At 48.4% G+C, this 16,511-nt stretch overlaps 4 protein-coding genes across 4 annotated transcripts; 2 read left to right on the forward strand and 2 right to left on the reverse strand.

Moving 5' to 3' along the window:
* Positions 1–428: 428 nt before the first annotated feature.
* On the reverse strand, positions 429–5,302 carry LOC135824804 (uncharacterized). Its single transcript, XM_065337517.1, has 2 exons — positions 5,044–5,302; positions 429–3,277 (listed from the first exon to the last, which is right to left on the reverse strand). Exon 2 carries the CDS (start codon positions 3,235–3,237, stop codon positions 760–762), a length of 2,478 nt encoding a protein of 825 aa, XP_065193589.1. The 5' UTR covers positions 3,238–3,277; positions 5,044–5,302; the 3' UTR covers positions 429–759.
* A 168-nt stretch (positions 5,303–5,470) lies between these two features.
* On the forward strand, positions 5,471–9,579 carry LOC135824803 (uncharacterized). Its single transcript, XM_065337515.1, has 2 exons — positions 5,471–5,689; positions 6,825–9,579. The coding sequence occupies exon 2, from the start codon at positions 6,833–6,835 to the stop codon at positions 9,323–9,325; it is 2,493 nt and encodes an 830-aa protein (XP_065193587.1). The 5' UTR covers positions 5,471–5,689; positions 6,825–6,832; the 3' UTR covers positions 9,326–9,579.
* Positions 9,580–10,632: 1,053 nt separating this feature from the next.
* LOC135824806 (arylsulfatase F-like) lies at positions 10,633–13,063 on the forward strand. Its single transcript, XM_065337519.1, has one exon. The coding sequence runs from the start codon at positions 10,769–10,771 to the stop codon at positions 12,710–12,712; it is 1,944 nt and encodes a 647-aa protein (XP_065193591.1). The 5' UTR covers positions 10,633–10,768; the 3' UTR covers positions 12,713–13,063.
* On the reverse strand, positions 12,939–15,291 carry LOC135824805 (arylsulfatase F-like). The gene has a single exon (XM_065337518.1). It carries the CDS (start codon positions 15,161–15,163, stop codon positions 13,217–13,219), a length of 1,947 nt encoding a protein of 648 aa, XP_065193590.1. The 5' UTR covers positions 15,164–15,291; the 3' UTR covers positions 12,939–13,216.
* Positions 15,292–16,511: the final 1,220 nt, after the last annotated feature.

Below are 16,511 nucleotides of genomic sequence, written 5' to 3' on the forward strand. Positions count from 1 at the left end.
AATGCACGAACAAGCAAGCTAGTAGCGTATGTAATGTCAGAGCTCGTACTACATATGTTGCAATGTACAGTCAGACCTCACATAACCGCACACATCCGTTTTCCACGAAAAAATATCCGGATAGACGAGGAAACCGGATAATCGAACACACATACTATGTATGCATGGGGCATATGCTGCAAATCGGTAACCGATGATTTTCTTCCGGATGCGTGAAGACTAGACCACGGTACACAGCGAGTGGATTCACCGTGGCAGTCCTGCTGTGTAATGGTGTGGTAAAGCTGTAGTAGTATGCAGCGCTAGGACAGCATGCACAGTTGTGTTCACACGGCTTGCCAGGCTGAAGAATAGATCGTGACACACAAAGTCCACACATGCAAACGTGCACACACACGTAGACCACAGCCGATCGAATAGGATAAGGTCAAGGAATCACCAAGTCAGAAACACTGCATTTCTAGTGTCTACCAGTAAAAAGTAGTATAATTATGATGAAGATCTGTGGAATTGTGAATACGATGCTGTAAGGTGCTAGACTTGAAAGTAAACGCGGCTTGTTGTATGGTCAAAGAAGAGAACAACATCATTTCAATAACGTCCACAATGCAGGAACAACTGAACAATCTACATGTAAATCAATCCGAAACATATCAAACCTTTCTGGGAAATGCAATCCGGAAAATTAAAATATGTGGAAGATACATTGACTTCGTTGTCCAGTGCAATACATAGAGTAATAGCCTGACGTTTGCAGGTTCAGACCTTTGCGTAAACAGCTTCTGAAACGATGACGGGAGATGTGTTGGCGGCCAGTGCAACTGCCTTGATATGTGTGGATTGCGTGATTTGCAGCGCTTTGCTCGGGTCAAAGACCGGTGACTGTGCAGTGGGAGCACTACCATCCAGTGTGTAGTGAATAGCAGCAGTGCTGTCACTATCCAATAACAATGACTTCATCATTATGTTAGCTGTGCTGTGAAAGAATCCACCAGTGGCGTTGTTATAGCACACAGCACTACTGATATTCATACAGCTAATACGTACAAAGTTATGCATGTTCCAATCTGATGAAGCATAGAACAATGGATAGTGATCCTCGTTGACCAGCTGATAGAATGTGAAAGTGTAGTACAAGCCAGGAAAGGCAGGCGGCAGAGCGATGGCTTGAGCAGAGAGTTCTTTCAGCGCCACCAGTGAACGGCGCACAAAGGATCGTGCACGCTGGAAGTCGGCAAGATGCGAGTGCATGAACACACCGCGCCAGTGGGACGTCTCCGCACCACGCTGTGCACTGAAGAATGCATCAAAGTACTGCAACGCCTCGTTGATACTCGTAGTGGCATTGGTCACATCATCTTTGGCCATGGCGATAATGGACATTGCCAGGGAGTTCTGTACTTCGCATCCGTAACGCTGCATGCCAGTCTGTCCAACGAGATGCGCTACGAAGAAGTTCAGCCGATCGGCAGTCATGAGGCTGCTCACTCGGCTTAGAAGCATCATGGTCTTGTTGTGGAGTGTGCGAACGTCGGCTAGGGATATCGGAATCGCCGAATGAGCTCGGACCAGTACTTCGGACGACACTTTCCTGGTCTTTTGCAGGCTTTGACTGTATGCGTCTGCCAAGTCCATGATGGTCGTAGAGAGATGGTTATCGCTGTTACCTGTCTGTATGTACGGTACTTGGAAGTATTCATTGTAAAGCTGGGCTATGTCTCCCGCTACGGCTTCGCTCACGCCATACTTCTGCATAGCCCATTCCGTAATGAACTGTGTCTGTGCCTCGTCTGTACTAGCGGCCGTCATGAACGGTTTAGGATCCCAGGCAAAGCGCATTACGGCCTCGGTGGTCAGTGGCACGGGACGCAAGTCGGAAGTGTTCAGTATGATGTACTTGGTGCGACGACCTTTCTGCACAAACGTGCCAAGCTGGTCGAAGTGCCGCGATGGAGGCACCATCTCTGTTAGCTGATTTGCATTTCCATTGTACATGGCAACATGCGTGTAGACACCATCGGATATGTTAGCGTAATCATCCAGACCAAATATATGTCCCGGGCCGGAATCAGTCAAGATCACACTCACCTCCTCTGGCAAGGTAAGAAACCCCTTCTGCAAGTAGCCAAGCCCCTCCTGCCACAAGTACGTCATGTACTTCTGGTTGGCTCCCTTGATCTGATTCACCCATTGTGTCTGGTTAGCAATGACTTGGCTGATGTACTCGCCCTTGTCGGCAGCCGAGCACCCTTCACACGGTGCAGGATAGTCGTTCAGACCGCGGTAACCGACGCTCCAGATGACGTCATCCAGACGACTCATGGCCGAAATCGACGCCTTCCACGCGTACGCCATTGTGGCGGGGGCACCGCTCCACGACCACTCGTCCTTGATGGCCGACGGCCATCGGAATGTATTAATTCCCAACAAGTTGAAGTGATGGTTGGTCACGACCAGGCCTCGACGAGAGGCCAACGTCAGGCTCTTCTCATCGGGATACGGTACAGTTCCGACGAGAAACGCGTTTGCCTTGATGCGCAGGGTCGTCTCATAAAGCCAGTTAAATGTGGTCAGGCTGAACACGGATTCGCCGAGTGGGTCCGGCGTGAAGCCACCCAGCAAGTCTTCGTCATTAGCGAAGATGACGCGGTACTCAAACTGGGGTGAGGCAAATGTAAGTGAGTTGATGAGTGCCACACTGGTATTGATGATGGGTTGATAGTCGGGTTGTATGTCGGTAAAGCGATACATGGGATCCACACCGAGAATCTGCTCACTGAACGTGTATGCTGCGTATATAGCACCGCGTACATCAGCACCAATAGCTAGCAACCAGTAGTGAGAATGACTTGTGTCGTGTTGATCAGGAACAAGACGTAAACAATGCGACTCTGCACCGGACAGACAGGATGATAGCTCTGTCAGCTCTGCTAGGTACGCTGCATTGTCTGGTGTTCCAATGTAGATACGTGTCACGGAGTTGGCCTCCAATAGTAGGTCTGTTGTATCGTTATGTACAGTGGCTATTGGAGCATATCCAAACACTTTATACATGTCCTGGGTCACATCCAGTATAGTCATGTTCAGTGCAAAACTGGACATGTCCTGCGGGCTAACAATCAGGTTCATATCACCAGTAAACTGCACATGGTCGGGGACAATAGACCCCATAGCAGCTTCTCCACCTGTTAGTACCAGGCATGTGATCATACCCAGGATGGCTGCAGACATCTTCATCAATAGTGTACCAGTGCTTGAACGAGGATGTTATGGTCTCCTGCAATGGGCACAAGAGCAAAGCACAGCAGAGTAGAAATAGCAAGCTTTCGACAAAATTGTTCAGGGCTAGCAATATCTATGGGTATTTATTATTATTTATTTTTTATTCTTTTAAAATGAACAGGTTTGAGGGAAAGAGACAAACGGGAAAAGTCTGAAGAAAAAATTGACTGTCACCACCAGGACTCGAACCAGGGACCTTCGCTTGAAGCCAGCGATGCTCTAACCACTGACCTATGGTGTAGTCGTCATCCCAGCAGAGGCCGTTCAACATTTTCTTCAGACTTCGTAACTCACACTTCCTGTGAATCCACACAGGCGGGTGGGACGCAGCCCTCACTGTAACCCACACACTTCACGTACAAACTAGCACGCGGGGAGCCCCAAGTCATAAAATATTAACTGGTTTGAGGGAAAGAGACAAACGGGATTCTTATAGGGTATTCTTATTTGACTAGGGAATTCCCAACAGCGTATGCGTGTGTATATTATGTATTATAATTTGTATTTGAGGGATTCCCCAAAGGCCGAAGCCTAAATCAAGGGGGTCTCCGAGAATAAATATACGTGTACAATGTATGTGTATGCGTGTGCAAGTTCTTTTCATTGGAGAGGGAATCACAGCAGCTGCACTAGCAGCAGTTTTGATAAGCCGGAGGTCTCGGCTTCCATCACACTGCAGCCTCTCTCCTCCCTCCTCCCCCTCCCCTCCCCTTCCCCCAACTCTTGGCTCTTCGGTCCCTTTCTATATGGGTATGTAGGTCTCCTATGACAACATTGCATGACAGGATTCATCGTGGTGATTTCACATGTATTCTTCCATACTACACGTATCACCTAGACTGATGCAGCAATGAACAATTTCAAGTTCACACACACTCCAGCTATACGCAATACACAGAAATAGCAATGTACATGATTGTATATGTAGTAGAGTGCTTAGAAGAATGTAGTAGAACTTGTCGGATAATGGCTAAAATGAGGTGTGTTTCAACTGGAGCAAGCAAAGCAGAACAAACTGCACTAGCAACAAAACACGAGGCCAGTGTAAAATGAAAGGCTCTGATTAGTCCATGTGCCCTGTCCAAATCATGCTTTTGAGTTGGATCTACATATCTCTCTTATCCGGATCTCGAAGTTACGGGCACCCTGCTGTCGGTGAGTGTTAGTGGAAATATTAATTTTCTACTCTTATGCCAATTTTGTGGTAAAAGTTTCGTCGCATGCCAGACCTCTGGCACTCCCCCATCAAAACGTACGCAATTCATACAGTGCTGGCAACTGAAATCCGACCCTCTGAGCGGTGGGTTCACATTCTTTGCGATGTGAGCGCACCGCTCAGGGGTCGGATTTCAGTTGCCAGCACTGTAGTCACGGACATTTCCAAGTTAGTTATGGGTAGTGCCCGGTCCCAGCCACAGCGGCGCCCGGATAAAAGAGATATGAGATCTACAAGTAAAAATTTCCTTCTGCTATTGAAGAACCACGTATAACTGTATGAAAGTAGTTTGCTCCACTCCAGTCTATGTTCTGTGCTTTTCTCACAGCACTAGAACAGTAATGCCGTTGAGATGTTCCCTTTGTCAATGTTTCCATCACCTTATACCCTACACATGACTATTGAGTCTGTAGCCATCTGCAGTTTGATGAAACGCATGGTCGCTGAAATATTTCATTGATATTTCTCCAGCATTCTGCAATAAACATCTAATTTACGTCTCCTGGGGTATAATATTCGTTTAGAAATTAGAGTATCCAACTCACCTACGAGAAGGTCCGCACATTCAAGCCGGGGATGGCCAATCCGCGAACCGCTGGAGTGATCGGCCAATCGGTACTAGTACAGAACTATTGCAAATGTACTGTCTTGGAAATGCCTTCTCATCCGACCAGCCAATTTCTCATCATTTCCAGAACTTCAATCTGCCTTTTCAGACGGCAAACTACCACAGCCAGACTGACAGACTGTTTGATTGTTGACGATGGGCATGGACGTGGTTGTCTGGCTGGCTCGACCTACCCTCCTACAAGTAGACCTGCGCTCCTTTTCTTGCTTTGCTTCGTAAGACAGGTATGCACGTGATCTGCATAAGACACCGACGGCGAGCCAGCCCTCTAACTACATGCCATGATTGTACAGGCTCAGTGTCGTGTTTGACAGTAGCGAGCAAGAAAGCGTCTGATCATGTGAATAACTGCGCAGTATCACCGTGGATTACCGCAGTGTTTTCAAAAGAATGAGGCTGAGATCAGAATTTCACAAAGTTCCTTGTCTCGAACGCTCACCCTAGTACCCTGCGGACCACACAGCTTGCTTTACTCCTAGCTTGGTGGTCACCAGCATGATCGACCGGCGCTGACACGCTACCCGCATCTTACCCGGACCCACTCCGAACAGCTCGGAAATCAGGTAAATGTTGAATTTATTGAATGAAAAGTGCAAACTCCAGTCCTGGGTATTTTTCAGGCAAGAAAGGTTTAGAAATGTGCTGACTGATGTAGGAAAATGACTAGACTCCCATTGGCTTGTTGTACTCTACGTTATCTTGTTCGTCATCACTGAACAGGTGCAAATTTGTACACGTAGGACCTGGTGGCAATTGCATGAATTAGGGCCTTTTCCAGTTCCTAATCTATCCCTCACTTCATCATTGACCTATACAGTCAGCCTTGTGAACAACAACAACAACCCGCCAATACCGGCACTATCTCAAAGACAAGTAACACACACACACACACATCATTTCTAGGAACTGGCCCGTGGCCGGTGAGAAGGCATCCTTGCCTGTAAATCTGATGAAGTAAAATAAAACAACAACAACACACACACACACACACACCCACACACACACCCCACACCCCCCCCCCCCACACACACACGCACAAAACACACAATTATACTACCATTTAGGGTAGTTTTGGCAGAGATGCATAGGAGTTTGCAAGGTCTCAGTTGTCAACCAACTTACGAGAAATGACGTTGCACATATGGGAGACACGCGGTAATAGAAGACCGGCGGTAACTTTAGGAAACACAGTACATACAGTATTGCACTGTCACCTGTCACCTACCGTATTCCCCTGAATATAAGCCTAAACGTTATACAATAAACTTCAGGCCTAACAAAGGGTTAACAAAGGGTTAACAAAGGGTTAACAAAGGGGGTGCGACTTACAGTCGAGCGTGACTTACTACTGAAGTGAACTTATTGAAATGATAAAACATGGACATGAACATGGGAATGCGACTTACAATCGGGGAAATAGGGTAGATCGTAATGTCATGTACTACCTCCTGTACCTCCCCTCACCTAATGGCACCTGAACTCTGGTCTTCACGTGGACAAATCTATAGTCGTGCTTATAACAAAGAGACAGTCTGGTAGAAGGACTGAGAGAGTTAATGGCTGTGTCGGAGCGACGTCACAATTTAAAACAAGCTGAGCAGCATTACAGCAATTTTGTGTGTAACAACAGTTGTGTGGTTTACTTTGATATCGGCGTAGCACTGATCATGTTTTATGCTCTGTACTTCTTGTGTGCAGGTTTATACATGCGGCACCTCAAGATGACGATGATTTGGATTCAATTGAGCATGCTTTTCATGCTGGTTACTGCGTTGATAAGCACAGCGCAGGGGTCTATTGTCCCCGACCAGGTGCAGTTTACTGGTGATATGAACCTGGTTGTTAGCCCGCAGGACATGTCCAGTTTTGCACTGAACATGACCATACTGGATGTGACCCAGGACATGTATAAAGTGTTTGGATATGCTCCAATAGCCACTGTACATAACGATACAACAGACCTACTATTGGAGGCCAACTCCGTGACACGTATCTACATTGGAACACCAGACAATGCAGCTTACTTAGCAGAGCTGACAGAGCTATCATCCTGTCTGTCCGGTGCAGAGTCGCATTGCTTACGTCTTGTTGCTGATCAACACGACACAAGTCATTCTCACTACTGGTTGCTAGCTATTGGTGCTAATGTACGCGGTGCTATATACGCAGCATACACATTCAGTGAGCAGATTCTCGGTGTGGATCCCATGTATCGCTTTACCGACATACAACCAGACTATCGACCCATCATCAATACCAGTGTGGCACTCATCAACTCACTTACATTCGCCTCACCCCAGTTCGAATACCGGGCTATTTTCACAAACGATGAAGATTTGCTTGGCGGGTTCACGCCTGATCCACTGGGGAGATCTGTGTTCAGTTTGACGACATTCAACTGGCTGTACGAGACATCGCTGCGTTTGAAAATCAATACGTTCCAGCCAGGTACGGTCCCGTACCCGGATGAGCAGAGCTTGACACTGGCATCCCGTCGTGGTCTCATTGTGACTGACAGCCATTTCAACACACTGGGAATCAACACGCTGCGCTGGCCAGCTAGCATGAAGGATGAGTGGTCCTGGAGGGACCATCCTGCCAGCATGGCCTATGCCTGGAAAGCCTCGATTGCCGCCATGAAACCGTTGGATGACGTCATATGGAGTGTTGGATACCGCGGTCTATGGGACTACCCCGCCCCATGTCCGGGCTGTACTGATGCAGAGAAGGGTCGCTACATCAGCGAAGCGATTGGCAATCAGACTCAGTGGGTGAAGGAGATGGTCCGGTCCGATGCAAAGTTCATCACTTTCATGTGGTCTGAAGGTATCGGATATCTAGAGAAGGGGTATTTGACTATTCCCGATGACGTCAGCATTCTCCTGACCGACGCCGGGCCTGGAGAAATATTCGGTTTGGACGCGTACGCCAATATATCTGATGGTGTCTACACCCATGTGGCTATGTTGAATGGACATGCAAATCAAGTGACGGAGATGGTGCCACCATCGCGGCACTTTGACCAGCTTGGCACACTGGTGCAGAAGGGTCGTCGCACCAAGTACATCATACTGAACACTTCCGACTTGCGTCCCGTGCCACTGACCACCGAGGCTGTGATGCGCTTTGCCTGGGATCCCAAACCGTTTATGACGGCCGCCAGTACAGACGAGGCACAGACGCAGTTCATCACGCAATGGTCTATGCAGAAGTACGGTGTGGACCAGGAGACAGCCAGCAGTATTGCAGAGTTATACAATCACTATTTCTCCATTCCGTTCATTCAGCAGGGAAACGGCGATAACATCCGCGCAACGTATGTAATCGGCATGGCCGGGACCTACAGCTCTGACTTACAGCACACGAGAAATGTATCTGCCGCCCTCCTGGCACGCGCGCACACGGCAATCCCTGCATCACTTGGGTATGTACGTAGTCTTCATGCCAACGTCACCACATTCTTCAACAAGATTGAGAGCAGTATGACCAGTGATCGACGCAACTTCTTTGTAGCCCACCTGCTTGGGCAAGCCGCCATGCAGCGTTACGGATGCGAAGTACAGAACTCCCTGGCATTGTCCATTATATCCATGGCTGGTGGTGATGTGACGAATGCTACCCTGAACATCAACGAGGCGTTGCAGTACTTCGATGCATTCTTCAGTGCACAGCGTGGAGCGGAGACATCACACTGGCGTGGGCTCTTCATGCACTCGCATCTCGCCGACTTTCACCGTGCACGGTCGCTGGTGCGTCAAGCCTTTGTGGCACTGAAGCAGATCTCGACACAAGCTATCCGGCTGCCACCGGTATTCCCACGTATGTATTACACCTTCATGGATTATCAGCTAGTGAATGAGAATGATTATCCGTTGTTCTATGCGTCATCATATTGGAACATGCATAACTTTGTACGCATTAGCTGTATGAATATCAGTAGTGCTGTGTGCTATAACAATGCCACTGGTGGATTCTTTCACAGCACAGCTAACATAATGATGAGATCATTGTTATTGGATAGTGACAGCACTGCTGCTATTCACTACACACTGGATGGTAGTGCTCCCACTGCACAGTCACCGGTCTATGATACAGTGAAGGGTCTGGCTGTGTCTGCTATCACCCATATCAAGGCTGTGGCGTTAGCAGCAAATGTGACACCTATTGTTGTGGCTGAGGCAACTTTCATCAAAGTGTAACTCCATAATTATTCGAACTCCTATTACATAACATAGAAGCTGCGACAAACTCGGCCATTTGAAATTTTGAAACACTCCACCACTCCACATTGCGCTCTTGGCCCACATTCAACGCCATACTCTAAAGCCAGGAAATTCGTTTTTGGGGAGATGCTGCATATCCTATTGTGTACTCTGCTCTTTCTTCATTCTTCTGTCTGCTTCCTGAGTATTGCGATTTGTCGGTTGCTGATGTGATCCACCCATTCTAACCACGCATGGTTTCCTTTGGAGCTCAATGGGAATTGTACTGAATATCATACTGTTACTTTGTGCATGTGAGTGTACAGTATGGATGTATAAGTACCGGCATGTATAAGGCCGGTCAATACCATTCAGACAGGTCAATAGCGGGGCTGGAGTCACGGCCGCTTTGTATGATTTTGTGCCGGTAGTGGTTTCACAGTGTGTGTGGCTCTGTGCAGACTAACTGGTGCCGATTATGAAATTCCCTGGCCTGTAGTTGACATGAGTACACGTGTGGTCTGGTGGTCTTGTATATGAAAGCATGATGCTGGTGTAAGCGCCATGTATTGTTTGCTGTGGCAGCCCTGAAATGATGTGCATATGGCTAGCACACACTGGCATGCTGGAGCATGTACAACCAGCAACATACGTACAACATAGGCACTTGGTGTAAGGGGAGGGGGCCGGGGGGGGGGGGGGGGGGGGGTATGGGTGGTTGTGCTGGGGTGAGCGTTGCATTCAGGTCGCAGCGTAGATTAACTGGCATTCATCATGGTCTTTTATACACTCCATGGTGTGATGATGGCCAATGGTTTAGAGGGTATTAATATGTGCATATTCTTTGCTCAGGGCAATGCCTGACTTTTACCTGCATATGAACACCTACATGTTCATAAATAAGTTACTATTTACTTTGCATAGCGGCAAGGAACTATCCACAGTCACAACATCTGGATACATCGCTTGGTGTACTTTGTGAAAGTTTTCTCATTTTTCCGAGCTCATAACAATAATAGTAATGGGGCAAGTGTGGGTACATTTTGCGGGTACAGTCGAACCTCTTTAGATACACTGTCTAGGTCTTTGATTTTGAGCTAATGTCGTAGTAATGAGGTCATTTGCGGAGATTAATATTGGGCTCGTTCAGTATCCAAATTCCAAAAGTCATTGCCCAGAAATTTGGAAAGAGGTGTGAAACGCCAAGGCGGCGCTGCTGTCAATAGGAAGATGAGCTGTCTGTGTACGTGTGCTGATCAGATTGATAATCATGCAATTATTTGGCTTTGGGCAGCATCTAGGCCACACATCAGTTTCTGATCTGAAGTAACTTAGTAAATTTAAAAATTATTTGTTCATGCAAATACTCCTTGAGACGTCTTTTCGACTGAGAGACCAATTGGTGGCTGTACACCCAGAGAAACCTCAGGAGGATCGGCGATGAGGAGAATTGAGTCAGTTTTCCTGCTGATTGCAGTAGCCAGTCAATGGACTTGCTGCTTGTCCAAACCGCCCAACATCATTTTCATTCTGTCTGACGATCTGGGATATGGAGATGTGAGTATTTCTGCAATGGTGAATCGTACCAATGAGATACCCACTCCGAACATTCAGCGGCTGGCTGACGAAGGAATGCGGTTTCTGCGTGGCTACAGCGGTCAAGTGTGCGCACCGAGCCGCTGCACTCTGATGACTGGCAAACACCTGGGACATTGCAGAGTGCGAGGCAATGATGGTAGCTACTGCCCGCTGCTTCCCTCCGAAACCACAGTTGCTCACGTACTTCGCGAGAAGTACACGACAGGCATTGTGGGCAAGTGGGGCCTGGGCGATTTCAACACGACTGGATATCCCCTGGAACAGGGGTTTGATCACTACATCGGCCAGGCCTCCCAGGTTGCCTGTCACAACTGGTATCCAGCCACGATGCAAAACAATACACTTGGGAACTATCCAATCGCCGGCAATGAACATGCTAGTCAAGCTAACTGTGGCGAGCACCACTCAAAGTGCACGTGGGCCAATGACCTCTTCAATCGCGAGGCCATTCGCTTTATTCGTGAAAACGGCCAGGCAAGCGTGGAGAAGCCATTCTTCCTTTACTTCAGTACGACCACACCACACACGGGATTTCTGGCCGGAGCTAAGACTTCTTGGGCGGTGCCCGCACCGTACGATACACGCTTTCACTTTGATACGGTCGAGTCGGCGTTTGCTGCCGCCACCAGCGCCCAGGATGACTTTGTTGGAGCCGTGCTGGATGAAGTCAAGTCACTTGGTATCGACCAAGACACTATCGTATTCTTCAGTGGTGACAATGGCCCCGACAGCCACCCGTTCACGTTCTTCGACGATCCGGGTCCATTCCGTGGAAAGAAGAGGAGTCTGCACGAGGGCGGTGTTCGTCAAACCATCACGGCACGCTGGCCGGGTCACATTGCGGCAAACAGCACCACCGAGCACCTTTTCGCGTTCTGGGACTTCCTGCCCACGGCAGCCGAACTGGCTGGCGTTGACGTTCCGGACAATGTTGATGGCATATCTGCCGCAGCTGTCCTGCAGGGCCAAACGGCACAGAAGCAGCATGATTACCTGTACTGGGAATTCTGCAACTATGGACGAGAGGACGGTCTCCTACCACAGCAGTACGAGCCCGGCTGGATACAGGCCGTGCGATATGATGCTGTGGACGCAGCGGGTGTGCGCACAGAGTGGAAGGGTATACGCACTGCCTATGGCGAGATCCAGCTCTACAACCTGACCGATGACATATCCGAGTCGGTGAACGTGTCGACAAAGTACCCTGACATCGTAACCAAGATTACTAGCATAATGGCAGAGTCGCATGTGGAGAATCCCTACTGGAAGTCCAGCAAGAACATGAGTGATAGGTGCTGTGCGTCGTGCTTCAATCACAAAGGCTGCAAATATCCGTGTGTCCAAATCAACACCACGGCAGAGGTGGAGAGTGTGTACGACGCACACTACCCAGAGCTCAGCGAGCCCCTGCTGTATCTCTCTCCGTATTACCTCCTGGGAGACTGGCTGCAGGCTGACTATGATACTGGTGTAGATGTGGAGAAACGTGACTCTGAGTTCCGCATCCATATCGATTCAAGCGGTATAGCGATGCATGTGGACTCCCCGACCGACGCTTGCATCCACAAAGCTCGAATTGACCTCCACCCCGATGACACCAACAGCTACCAGCAAGCCATGCTATCCCAAACCAATGCGTCTGCATCCTGCCGGAAGCTCTCCACAGGAAAACTACACACAGATGGAAGCAGTTTGTTCATCGTGTGGAGAGAGCCACGCGGACCCATCGATAATCAAAATCCGGTAGCCAGCATTTGGAAGAAACCACACTTTGACTTTGATTAACTCTCTTATCTTCTGTATGCCAAGCAATTCCCTGCATCAAATATAGGCTTCTTGGTCATCAGGACTGCTTTCCACAGTGCAATGCATAGTCATACAGAGGCGCTGTGTTTGGTCTGCTCTTGTTGCAGATGCTCCCTAGTTTGAGTCCTGATGGGGACTGCCATGTTCCTTCTTCTGACCTTTCCTTTTTTCTCTTTTTTCCCTTTTTGAAATCCCTCAAACGAACTTATAAAGTCATGATTAATTTGCAATACTGTTTGACAATATATTTATGTAGGATCATGGATTGAGAGCCAATAGGCAATACATCTTTGGCAATACTAGGATTTGATCGTTTCTCGATTACAACGATCGATCACCGAGGCAGCATTGCGTGAGGCGATAAGTTGTATGTCCAGGTGTGTGACTTGACAATCGAAAAACCATGTCATGGCACCTATTTTTGAACCACACTGTACATGCATATTTTGAAACAGGTGTGCATGCAAAATAATGAAGTAGAGTTTAGTCAAAGTCAAAATCGGGCATTTTCCAGATCTTGTGTTCCCATTGCGACGAGGATAAACCGGCCGTTTTGCCATCATGCCAGTGTATGTAGAGTGTGTTTCCATCTCTATGGAGACTGCCAACTCTCTCGTAACCATGGCATTGAGTGTGCACATCTGTGCCTGATTGGAGTAGAACCTGGTGTTGCCGACTTTGCCTATCGGCTTTCAAGACGATCACGGAATCGTGAAAACAGTTGTCTGCAGAGCTGATGGTCAGTGTTTTATGTGTTGGCTTGAGTTGGATGCTGATGGACTGCAACTCTTTTTCACTAGTGATATTCTCGTCGTAATCGCTCACAGCATACCATGTTCCTTCAAGGTGGTATGGTGCAATGTGGTACAGTGGCGGGCTAACGCGTGGCTTTCCATCAAGCGATGATGAGTTGATCAGGATGCAGGGATATTTACAGCCAGCCTCACTGCCGCATTGTCCACAGCATTTATCCGTGCGATTCTGGCTGGACTTCCAGTACGGATCCTCGACGTGAGCGCCATCCATTATCGACACGATGTGCTGCACGACATCGGGAAACTTGGAAGATAGATTGTAAGTTTCGGAAACGTCACCGGTCAGGTTGTAGAGCAGCAATTCACCCCGGTCTGAGCGTATTCCCTTCCACTCGGTGATGCCGTCATATTTGTCGATGACGTCATAGCGCACCGCTTGAATCCAGCCGGGTTGGTACTGCTGCGGAAGGAGGCCCTTAATGCGTGCACCGTGGCAGAACTCCCAGTAGAGATACTCGTGTGGCTTCTGCTCCAGTCCTCGTCCTGTCAACAGTGGGGCCGCCGAAACACCATCAATCCCTGCTGGAATACTGATGCCGCCGAGCTCAGCTGCAGTCGGTAGGAAGTCCCAGAATGCAAACATGTGTTGAGTGGTCGTGTTGGGCGTGACGTGACCTGGCCAGCGTGCAACAATAGTCTGTCGTATACCGCCCTCGTGCAGACTCCTCTTCTTTCCACGGAACGGACCCGGGTCGTCGAAGAAACCCAATGGGTGGCTGTCGGGCCCGTTGTCACCGCTGAAGAATATGATAGTGTCTTGGTCGATGCCAAGTGACTTGACTTCATCCAGCACGGCTCCAACAAAGTCATCTTGGGCGCTCGTTGCGCCGGCAAACATTGACAGCATGTCATCGGCATAGTGGAACCGGGAATCGTACGGTGCCGGAATGGCGTATGTCGATTTGTCACCGGCCAGAAATCCTGTATGCGGTGTGGTTGTGCTGAAGTAAAGAAAGAATGGCTTGGCGGCGCTGGGCTGTCCGTTTCGGCGGATAAAGTCGACGGCCTCCCTGCTCATCAAGTCATTCACCCATGTACATTTAGAATGGTGATCGCCGCACGTTGTTTGACTTGCATTAGCGTTCAGGGGTACTGGACAGTTTCCGACTGTGTTGTTCTGTATGACCTCAGGGTACCAGTTATGACAATCGATCTGATTGGCTTGACCCACATAGTAGTCAAACCCTTGATCCAGTGGATACCCAGATGAGTTGAAATCGCCCAGGCCCCACTTGCCCACTATACCAGTGGTGTACTTCTCCCGCAGGACGCTCGCCACAGTGACGTCAGTTTTACGCAACGGAGTGTATGCCCCGCCGTTGCCTCGCACTCTGCAATGTCCCAGGTGTTTGCCAGTCATCAGAGTGCAGCGGCTCGGTGCGCACACTTGACCACTGTAGCCACGCAGAAACCTCATTCCTTCGTCAGCCAGCCGCTGAATGTTCGGTGTGGGTATCTCATTGGTACGATTCACCATTGCAGAAATACTCACATCTCCATATCCCAGATCGTCAGAAAGAATGAAAATGATGTTGGGAGATTTGGACCAGCAGCCTCTCAGACTTGCCGCAACAATCAGCAGCACAATAACAGATGGGAAGTATGTGCGGTCCATGGCTTCCTGCACTGGCTTGTAGACAACAATGTGCAAGCAAACTCCACGCCGAAGCGCAAGTGGCTCAAACCATTGCGGTCTCACTTTGTTTTTGAATGAACATTCTCAGAGGTCTCAGCAGTCCAAATGGGGGTGTGCGAGCCATCCAAATATTTTTGTCGACGAGTGAAGTGACATATTTTTCACCAGGGAGTCGTATATTATACGACTCCCTGGTATTCACGTGACACCCGCCATGTGTCAGATCATTTTATTGGAATTTGAAGTACAGTTTAGATCTACAGTCCCTAAAACAACACAAAAACAAACAACCGTGGCGTAGGTGAAGGGTAAATCCGGGGAGATGCGTGCTTTCAAGTACAATGTAGTTCATGTAACAACACTCAACAGGTCAGTATGACTGCGGGGTTTCCTTCATATACAGAAATACAGAAGCGGAATAGATAATGCTATCCTCGTCAAATACTATCGTAATCCTACAGCTGTACTTTGAAGTAGATACAGCGGATATCGCGCTAGAGATCTACTCAGTTGTTTGATGATTCGTGCACTGCACTTAGAGTGCGTTCGAATTGTCTTGATCAACTTTTCGAACAGATTCTTAAAAAGGGGATTAGCTGAAGTGAAGGTTTGTATCCTTTTTAGAGTTTTTCAGTGGAATTTTCATGGCGATAATGACGTCCGATCCGATCGACCATCATATTCCAAACTCTTCGGAACTAATCCACCTCTCCCATCGGATGAGGTTGCGGAGTTTCGAGGAGACTTTCGTTTCTGAAGAGGCCAATAAGCCCCCTCTTCAGAAAAACGAAACTACACGAAAAGTCAAAAGAGTGACGAACGCGCCCTTCAAACCAAAACGAGGGCAAATGTTAGCCCGCCCACTTGCGAATCTTGCCCAACCAGGAAAGCTGCGGACGACCACAAGATTACCGGACAATCAAGGTTGAATATGGTTGCAATTTCCATATACAGGCAATCACCAAGGGGCGCTTCGTTGCATAAACCTTCTCTTCCATTCATTTGGGCTCTTTACCGTTCAAAGTTTACCTAGTGTTGCGGCCGTCGTGAGTTCCTTTCGGGAACGGACACGATAATTACTTTTTTACGTTCAAAAAGTTATAGGACATCAACCGTACCAGTGAAACTATTGACCAGTGACGTTATCGACAAGTGTCACTAACAACGAGTGGTTATGTCAAAGGTCTTATGACGTTGTACGATTCGTCCGCACTCAACAACAATTTCGATTTCCATGCTCACTACTTCCCTGACTTTCTGTGCTTATTAAAATCAAGAGAGTAGCGACTACTCCACAGCATTGTGACATACACATGTACAGTCAAGC

The sequence above is a fragment of the Sycon ciliatum genome, chromosome 9 (assembly GCF_964019385.1).
Source record: "Sycon ciliatum chromosome 9, ocSycCili1.1, whole genome shotgun sequence".
Classification (NCBI taxonomy): Eukaryota; Metazoa; Porifera; class Calcarea; order Leucosolenida; family Sycettidae; genus Sycon; species Sycon ciliatum.

Bases quoted from the DNA above. Each gene is read 5' to 3' on its own strand.
- LOC135824805 (XM_065337518.1), bottom strand. From the start codon at position 15,163: ATGGACCGCACATACTTCCCATCTGTTATTGTGCTGCTGATTGTTGCG.
- LOC135824803 (XM_065337515.1), top strand. From the start codon at position 6,833: ATGCGGCACCTCAAGATGACGATGATTTGGATTCAATTGAGCATGCTT.
- LOC135824804 (XM_065337517.1), bottom strand. From the start codon at position 3,237: ATGAAGATGTCTGCAGCCATCCTGGGTATGATCACATGCCTGGTACTA.
- LOC135824806 (XM_065337519.1), top strand. From the start codon at position 10,769: ATGAGGAGAATTGAGTCAGTTTTCCTGCTGATTGCAGTAGCCAGTCAA.